The 9,961-nt window shown below is 42.3% G+C and overlaps 1 protein-coding gene across 8 annotated transcripts in view; it reads left to right on the top strand.

Annotated features, from left to right (window-relative positions):
• LOC110538416 (cdc42-interacting protein 4 homolog) overlaps positions 1-7,945 on the top strand; it is a 28,636-nt gene extending 20,691 nt beyond the window's left edge. For 4 of the 8 annotated variants that reach the window (XM_021625228.3, XM_021625231.3, XM_090193435.1 and 1 more), the window contains 6 exons: positions 1,717-1,746; positions 2,593-2,702; positions 2,901-3,033; positions 5,788-5,897; positions 6,000-6,139; positions 6,243-7,945. In XM_021625228.3, the coding sequence (XP_021480903.3) occupies positions 1,717-1,746; positions 2,593-2,702; positions 2,901-3,033; positions 5,788-5,897; positions 6,000-6,139; positions 6,243-6,394 (675 nt within the window). In that variant the 3' untranslated portion in view covers positions 6,395-7,945. The remainder of the gene's footprint in view (positions 1-1,716; positions 1,747-2,592; positions 2,703-2,900; positions 3,034-5,787; positions 5,898-5,999; positions 6,140-6,242) is intronic. The other 4 variants (XM_021625229.3, XM_021625232.3, XM_090193436.1 and 1 more) reach the window with 1 other exon arrangement.
• The last annotated feature ends 2,016 nt before the right edge of the window (positions 7,946-9,961 follow it).

Raw genomic sequence — 9,961 nt, forward strand, 5'->3', positions numbered from 1 at the left:
CACAAATATTAATTTCCACAAAGTTTGCTGCTTCAGTGTCTTTAGATATTTTTGTCAGAAGTTACTATGGAATACTGAACTATAATTACAAGCATTTCATAAGTGTCAAAGGCTTTTATTGACAATTACATGAAGTTGATGCAAAGAGTCAATATTTGCAGTGTTGAACCTTCTTTTTCAAGACCTCTGCAATCCGTCCTGGCATGCTGTCAATTAACTTCTGGGCCACATCCTGATGGCAGCCCATTCTTGCATAATCAATGCTTGGAGTTTGTCAGAATTTGTGGGGTTTTGTTTGTCCACCCACCTCTTGATGATTGACCACAAATTCTCAATGGGATTAGTTCCGACTGCATGATCGGAACTAGAAGCACAACATTTTGCTACACTCGCATTAACATCTGCTAACCACGTGTATGTGACAAATAAAATTTGATTTGGATTAAGGTCTGGGGAGTTTCCTGGCCATGGACCCAAAATATCAATGTTTTGTTCCCCAAGCCACTTAGTTATCACTTTTGCCTTATGGCAAGGTGACCTATCATGCTGGAAAAGGCATTGTTCGTCACCAAACTGTTCCTGGATGGTTGGGAGAAGTTGCTCTCGGGGGATGTGTTGGTGCCATTCTTTATTCATGGCTGTGTTTTTAGGCAACTCCCTTGGCTGAGAGGCAACCACACACATGAATGGTCTCAGGATGCTTTAATGTTGACATGACACAGGACTGATGGTAGCGCTCACCTTGTCTTCACACCTGCCTGCTGCCATTCCTGAGCAATCTCTGTACTGGTTGTGCCCCGATCCTTCAGCTGAGTCAACTTTAGGAGACGGTCCTGGCCCTTGCTGGACTTTCTTGGGTGTCCTGAAGCCGCCTTCTTCACAACAATTGAACCGCTCTCCTTGAAGTTTGATGATCTGATAAATGGTTGATTTAGGTGCAGTCTTACTGGCAGCAATATCCTTGCCTTTGAAGCCCTTTTTGTGCAAAGCAATGATGACGGCACGTGTTTCCTTGCAGGTAACCATGGTTGACAGAGGAAGAACAATGATTTCAAGCACCACCCTCCTTTTGAAGCTTCCAGTCTGTTATTCGAACTCAATCAGCATGACAGAGTGATCTCCAGCCTTGTCCTCATCAACACTCACACCTGTGATAACGAGAGAATCACTGACATGATGTCAGCTGGTCCTTTTGTGGCAGGGCTGAAATGCAGTGGAACTGTTTTTTGGGATTCAGTTCATTTGCATGGCAAAGAGGGCCTTTGCAATTAATTGCAATTCATCTGATCACTCTTCATAACATTCTGGAGTATATGCAAATTGCCATCATATAAACTGAGGCAGCGGACTTTGTGAAAATGTATATTTGTGTCATTCTCAACACTATTGGCCACGACTGTATATTTAAGCAAGAGAGGGTGTGGTCTATGGCCAATATACCACGGCTAAGTGCTGTTCTTATGCGCGACACAACGTGGAGTGCCTGGAAATAGCCCTTAGCTGTGGTATATTGGCCATATACCACAAACACCCGAGGTGCCTTATTTCTATTATAAACTGGTTACCAATGTAATTAGAGCAGTAAAAATAAAATGTGTCATACCTGTGGTATACGGTCTGTAATACCACAGCTTTCAGCCAAATAACATTCAGGGTTCGAACCACCCAGTTCTTTCTCTCACACACACATTGTCTGTCTATTTCTTTCTCCCTCAGAGGCTCACTCCAGAGAGGATCATAGTAATGGTAATACTAGAGTGGTGTCTGTGTGGGGTGTTAAAGGGTGTCTCAGCCTCTCACATTGACGGGGAATCTCACACATGACCACCTCTCCATCAGTACAATTGGACAAGCATCTTGGTCTCAAACGTCACACTAAAGTCTTCTTGTTTACCTTCTCAAATCAATGCTGGAATGTTCACGCTCTAGTTTAGCTGCTAGCACACGAACTGGAACACAGCCAGATTCAAATTCAACATTACATGCAAAGCAGAGGGCTGAAAACATGGCCTGTCTGTCTTTCCGTTTGGAGTTAGAGTTGAAGAGGTGGCCACCTGGTGGATTAGGGCTGTAACAACACTTAACTCAAGTCACTTCAGCAATGGGGCAACATTATCTAATTTGTATCATTTGACCGATTTTTTTTTTTATATTGGCTTCAGTTTACCTCCATTGTTTTACTGGTCTGTCACTGATAACCTCGTTCCTTTAAACGTTCACTATAAAACCCAATGGGAAGAGTTCCTAAAAACAGGTTCTTATTTGGGTGGGTGTGCTGCCAATGGAATGGTATTGGGAATGATTATATGGGTGATAATGGTGGTGGTCTTGGGTTCAGCTCACTGTAAAAACGAAGCATATCTGTTAGTTTTTGCTTTAGAGTGAACAATGTCATTACTAGAGGTTAAATATGTTTTTTTTTGTCATCAACCATTTCCCTTGAGCTGAACCATAACCACAGACCGGCGTTTTCTCTAGAGGTGGTTGTGGGTGGCGGGGTGTGTTCCTCTCCTACCACGTGCCGTGGTGATGGAGAATGTGTGCGCTTGCGTCCGTGTTAAAGTGACTGTTCCTCCCTGTGTGTTTTCTCAGCCCACGGTGACAGAGGACTTTGGCCATCTCCCCCCCGAGCAGCGCAGGAAGAGGTTACAACAGAAACTAGATGACATTGGCAAGGAGTTGCAGAAAGAAGTGGACCAGAGGTGTGTGGGGGAGTTTGACTGCTTTGACAACCATCTCTGTGACTGCTGACAACTTCTCCCAACAGTGTGTGTGTGTGGTGTGTGTGTTTACCAATTACTGCACTCCACAGGGGATGCATTTCCACAGAGAATCAATCCACCTCTCATCTCCTCTCTCTTTCCCTCTCTGTTGCTCTGTCTCTGTGTGTGTCTCTCCAGTGAGGCCCTGGAGAAGATGAAGGATGTGTATGAGAAGAACCCCCAGATGGGAGACCCTGCCAGCCTGTCTCCCCAGATCAACCAGACAGCCCAGAACATGGAGAGACTGAGATTAGAGCTCAGCAAGTATGAGGTAATGGACTCCCCTCTACTGGCCACAGTCATGTACTGCATGTTATGTTCCCATATGCAAGCTAGAATACATACAGTTGAAGTCTGAAGTTTACATACACTTACTTAGGTTGGAGTCATTAAAACTATTTTTTTCAACCACTCCACAAATTTCTAGTTAACAAACTATAGTTTTTGCAAGTCGGGTAGGACATCTACTTTGTGCATGACACAAGTAATTTTGCCAACAATTGTTTACACACATTATTTCACTTAAATAATAATAATTGAAGTTTACATACACTAAGTTGACTGTGCCTTTTAAACTGCTTGGAAAATTATATCATGGCTTTAGAAGCTTCTGATAGGCTAATTGACATCATTTGAGTCAATTGGAGGTGTACCTGTGGATGTATTTCATGGCCTACCTTCAAACTCAGTGCCTCTTTGCTTGACATCATGGGAAAATCTAAAGAAATCAGCCAAGACCTTGTTTTGTAGACCACAAGAAAAATACTTGTAGACCACAAGTCTTTTTCATCCTTGGGAGCATGCGCCTGAAGGTACCTCATTCATCTGTACAAACAATAGCACTCAAGTATAAACACCATGGGACCATGCAGCCATCATACCTCTTAGGAAAGAGACGCGTTCTGTCTCCTAGGGATGAACGTACTTTGGTGTGAAAGGTGCAAATCAATCCCAGAACAACAGCAAAGGACTTTGTGAAGATGCTGGAGGAAACGGGTACAAAAGTATCTACAGTGCCTTGCGAAAGTATTCGGCCCCCTTGAACTTTGCGACCTTTTGCCACATTTCAGGCTTCAAACATAAAGATATAAAACTGTATTTTTTTGTGAAGAATCAACAACAAGTGGGACACAATCATGAAGTGGAACAACATTTATTGGATATTTCAAACTTTTTTAACAAATCAAAAACTGAAAAATTGGGCGTGCAAAATTATTCAGCCCCCTTAAGTTAATACTTTGTAGCGCCACCTTTTGCTGCGATTACAGCTGTAAGTCGCTTGGGGTATGTCTCTATCAGTTTTGCACATTGAGAGACTGATATTTTTTCCCATTCCTCCTTGCAAAACAGCTCGAGCTCAGTGAGGTTGGATGGAGAGCATTTGTGAACAGCAGTTTTCAGTTCTTTCCACAGATTCTCGATTGGATTCAGGTCTGGACTTTGACTTGGCCATTCTAACACCTGGATATGTTTATTTTTGAACCATTCCATTGTAGATTTTGCTTTACACTTCTTCACAACAGTATCTCGGACCTGCCTGGTGTGTTCCTTGTTCTTCATGATGCTCTCTGCGCTTTTAACGGACCTCTGAGACTATCACAGTGCAGGTGCATTTATACGGAGACTTGATTACACACAGGTGGATTGTATTTATCATCATTAGTCATTTAGGTCAACATTGGAGCATTCAGAGATCCTCACTGAACTTCTGGAGAGAGTTTGCTGCACTGAAAGTAAAGGGGCTGAATAATTTTGCACGCCCAATTTTTCAGTTTTTGATTTGTTGAAAAAGTTTGAAATATCCAATAAATGTCGTTCCACTTGTTGTTGATTCTTCACAAAAAAAATACAGTTTTATATCTTTATGTTTGAAGCCTGAAATGTGGCAAAAGGTCGCAAAGTTCAAGGGGGCCGAATACTTTCGCAAGGCACTGTATATCCACAATAAAACATGTCCTATATTGACGTAACCTGAAAGGTCGCTCAGCAAGGAAGAATCCACTGCTCCAAAACCGCCATAAAAAAGCCAGACTACGGTTTGAAACTGCACATGGGGAGAAAGATTGTAATTTATGGAGAAATGTCCTCTGGTCTGATGAAACAAAAATAGAACTGTTTGGCCATAATGACCATCGTTATGTTTGGAGGAAAAAGACGGAGGCTTCTTTGCAAGCCGAAGAACACTATCCCAACCGTTGTGTTGTGGGGGTGCTTTGCTGCAGGAGGGACTGGTGCACTTCACAAAATAGATGGCATCATGAGGTGGGAAAATGATGTGGATTTATTGAAGAAACATCTCAAGACTGCAGTCAGGAAGTTAAAGCTTGGTTGCAAATGGGTCTTCCAAATGGACAATGACCCCAAGCATACTTCCAATGTTGTGGCACAATGGCTTAAGGACAACAAAGTCAAGGTATTGGAGTGACCATCACAAATCCCTGACCTCAACCCCATAGAAAATTTGTGGGCAGAACTGAAAAAGCATGTGTGAGCAAGGAGGCCTACAAACCTGACTCGGTTACCAGGAGGAATGGGCCAAAATTCACCCAACTTATTGTGGGAAGCTTGTGGAAGGCTACCCAAAACTTTTGACCCAAGTTAAACAATTTTAAAGGCAATGCTACCAAATACTAATTGAGTGTATGTAAACTTCTGACCCACTGGGAATGTGATGAAAGAAAAAAAGCTGAAATAAATAATTCTCTCTACTATTATTCTGACATTTCACATTCTTAAAATAAAGTGATGATCCTAACTGACCTAAGACGGGGAATTTTTACTCGGATTAAATGTCAGGAATTGTGAAAAACTGAGTTTAAATGTTTTTGGCTAAGGTGTATGTAAACTTCTGACTTCAACTGTATTGCTTGTTACCTCTTCATAGTTATTTGTAAACACAGACCTCATGTTTTCCTGATTTTAATATACAACCCATTCCTCTCTTTGACTTGGTCTCACTCACAATCTCTCACGAGCACAATCTATAGGAAACAATGGTATATTTCCTCTGTGCTTTGTTTCGCAGTCATGGTTGACAGAGGCAGGAAGGCGAGGGGACTCGATGCTCAGGAGAGATACGTTACCAGAGGATGCGTTGAGCTACAGGTCTCACTCCAACAACAACGAACCATACAGGTTAGAAACCAGACGCTGAGACTTCACTCATGGCTGTCAGTGAATGTACTGTAGTCATATATCTATATTTATTATTAAGCATATGTGTGTTTCTCCCTCCAGCCCTGACGGAACCCACTCTGAAGAGGGCACCCCAGATCCCTCTCAGGCCATCTACGCCGAGTTTGACGACGACTTTGAGGAGGAGGAGGAGGAGCTTGTCGCTCCCATCGGCCAATGTACAGCCATGTACAACTTCCCAGGTAGGTGTGGATGGGTCACAATGACACCAATGTACTCAACACTATTATGGTATAACACACTTGTACGTGGCGATAGTGTAACATGCTGTCATGTCCCTGCTAGGTGCCAGCGAGGGGACCATCACCATGCAGGAGGGGGAGGTGTTGTCTGTAGTGGAGGAGGATAAAGGTGACGGCTGGACCAGGGTCCGCAGGGCCAACGGGAACGAGGGCTACATCCCAACATCCTACGTCAGCATCAGCCTCAGCAAGTGACCCGACATCCATCCCACCCACACGAGGCCTGAGGGAACGGCCAGTCATCACTGATGATGATTCCAAAATACTGTGGCAGCTCTCTCATGGGACCAATCAGAAAGAGAAACAAAGCACTGTGGGCGGAACCATCTGGGTGTCCATAAGGAGACTATTAGGGCCAATCGAGTCGCTTTGATTTCCTCACGGAGATGCGCACCCATGATTTCTTTCCCCTGCTGGCCAGAGAAGATGCAGTCAATTGTGCTTTTGGCTCCTCCTGGCTTGCATGTCTGTACCAGGTCACTATACTTACCACATTTTCATCGTAGTTCTTCTTGATATTATCACAGTGCAGTTGTGGTTTAGTAGTGGATATCATAGCAGGACTGATGATATAGATTAGAATGCGGCACCAACCAACATGTCCATATGCCCTCACCTCACTGTGGGAAGGCTTCTCCTTTTCACAGTGAGAGGAGGATTAGAAGTGCTGTACTGGAACATTTGACATCAGGGTCGTTTTCAGTAAGGATAAACATTTTGAAACTGGGTCAAACAGAGGTACTGAACTTGTCCAATGAGAACACAGTGCCCTACTGAACAGGAGCCAGGATTAAGAGGACGTTTATCTGACACATTATTAAGCATAACCTGCTCTCTCTCACTCCCATGCAGCCAGAATGTAAACTGATCACATTCTTGCTCTTCTTCATATTTGCACACAGCGTTTTGGACAAAGAACATTTGCTCAGAGAAAGGAAGTGTCTCAACACAGGTCTATGGGCACTGCATTTCAGTAGGAAAGCCCTGTTGACACAGCCACTATTCAGATCAGATATACTCACCAGTTAGCGTGACTTTATTTCCTTGTGCTCTGATGTATAAATAGATTAGCCCCCCACAAGGCCAAAGACTGACACATACTGATGGCAATAAAGAAATGTTTCAGACAATCACAGCCGTATCTTCACTGCAGCTCAGATTCAAGCCATCGACATAAATGGCCTATACGAGAGCTCTTTAATAGCTCTCGATTCTGAATGGTAAATAATGAATTGTTTGTATTGAGAATATAATTTATTAAGTATGTGTATGTTGCTACATTTAAGAGTTAAAGTTTAAGGCATGTTTTGGTTTATATCATAGGAGTTGACTCCCGTTTGTACTTTTCCCTGCAAACACGGTGGACTGTCTGTATCCAGAGGCGAGATGGATACCAATAAATTGTTGCAGACAGAATATGTGCAACGTTAAGACGATCATATTTATGTTATAAAATAATATATTTTAGCTATCACTACACCACTATTGTCTTATTAGCTTTTTAACCTGATGAATAAAGATTGAGAAGTTGAGAGCAGATGTGTATCTTCGTGAGGTGAATGTGTCCATTTTGTCTGGGGTTTAATAGGCGCTCCAGTTTTGAGCCACGCCGGAATATTCCTAACGTAAAAACTCGCATGTCCAGGTGCCTTTCTGGTTGAAAGCATTGTGTGTGTGTGTATACCTAACATGCAAATGTCTTCTGTTTTTAAGACTAATAAATGTAACACACATTTCAAAGTTCAAGTGGTTGTATCATTTATTCATGTTTGTCTGGCGTAGAGCCGACCGTTGTATTATTTATTAGCGAGCAAGTTGGTCCCCAAGAAATAAGATGCATTTGAATGAGATGAGGAAATGTCTAGTGCATGTACATACTCTTAAAGGGAAAGGCTGTTGGAGTGTCCTTAGGGGTTCTTCAAATTGAAACATTTTTTAACTACCCCCCCCCCCCCCTTCCCCCTCCCCTGTTATTATTAATAATACACATAACTAAAATATTGTTATTAGTGTCTGTTATGATGTTCGTGGCAAAGCAGAATAAAAAAATGTACATGAGGTAAACTCCCAGCAGAACCCCAAGTCCTCTCGCGTGTTAATGTTATTACCTTAGTTTAACTAGGCAAGTCAGTTAAGAACAAATTCTTATTTCCAATGACAGCCTACCTAGGAACAGTGTGTTAACTGCCTTGTTCAGGGGCAGAACGACAGATTCTTACCTTGTCAGCTTGGGGATTCAATCCAGCAACCTTTCAGTCACTGGTTAATGTGTTGATGTATCCATAGCCAGAATGATTTTTCAGTGTATGGTGATCGAACAGGGTTCCTGTTATGTAGGGAGGGAGAAGTTTGTGAATCCCAAAAATAGTAATTATACAGATGAACAAAACATGCAAATGACAGGTTTACATTGGTTTGTGGTAAATGTGAATTTAAAAAACGTGTTTTAATGGTTTTCATACACATACCGTGTCCGTAATGTAGAGGCCTATGGGGTATTCATTAAAGAGGTAAGGGAGGAGGATGCCAAATTTGATCTGCATACCAATTTACATACCTTTGCATGTCTCCTTGTCTGTATTCCTGCAGACACAAAAGTGAGCAGTTCAGTCATCTGCACCCAATACAGCTAGCCAACAACATATTGTTATAGCCTACATATTCTTATAGGCTACATATTATTGCCTCTTTGTCAGTTGATATCCATTGAATTGTCCATGTTCTGTTTTAGAAAGATTTGCACAAATATAAAAAGATAAATGGTATAATCATAAAACAATGTCAATTTAGATCATACAGCGGACAAACCTTACCTTCAATTGAGATCTTTACATTTTTCAGTTAAGTGACTGCCCTTGTCCTTTCAAATTAAAATCCAAATGTTTCTGTTGGGCAGTTAGGTTCCTGCAAGAACCACTAACAACTAAGGAGGTTCCTCAAATAACCCCACCTCCTATAGGGTTCTTGGAAGAAACATTTGGGGGCAATTTTCAGTGTCAAGGACCCTGAGGTTCTTCAAAGGACTTTGAGGATCTTACAAGAACCCTTGTTGAATCCCTCATTTTTAGAGTGTATAGCAGAGTCACAGCAGATGGCACTATTGCTGTAGTGTATAATTTCTTGTGATCTGATATCCAAGTAGCCTTGTCCTCTATCCTGCTCTCTCTGAGTAGGGTATTCAAACAATGTATTAAGCCTTCCTAAACTTGTTTATTATTATGTACAATAATTTACATGCATTATTAACAACTATTCACTTGAAAACATACCAGCTACAGAGGTGATTTTCACACGTCCTACTAATCACAGTGCGCTCATTCCGAACATTGGTCTCTGCTTGATCAAAACCAGGACTTTTTCACTGATCTAAAAGTCCTTCAACAACTGATAGATTTTTGGGGGGGTTTCGATCTGTCAGTTTTTAACAAAAATAATAACGATGCTCTGTATGGGGGCCCTCACAGAGGAAATGATACCTTTCTAACACCTAATTGGCTTGCTGCTGTGCTCAAGGCCAAGTGACCACCGGGCAGCGTTGACCGGTCAGTTGATTGAGCTTGGTCATTTGTATGCACTAGTCTTACTCTCCGGAACGATAAAGGTCAGATGGTCCATAAAATTGCCTGTCTTCGCATTGGGGGGTTGCCTGGGTAACGGCATCAGCCGCTCCTGTAAAGAAGCCATCCTCACTGCCACTGATAAACGGTCCGATGGTTCCTCTGTTGTCATAACTGATGCGTTAACGATGACGTTGTCCTCTCT

Source organism: Oncorhynchus mykiss, chromosome 12 (assembly GCF_057628025.1).
Source record: "Oncorhynchus mykiss isolate SJ-2025 chromosome 12, ASM5762802v1, whole genome shotgun sequence".
NCBI lineage: Eukaryota > Metazoa > Chordata > Actinopteri > Salmoniformes > Salmonidae > Oncorhynchus > Oncorhynchus mykiss.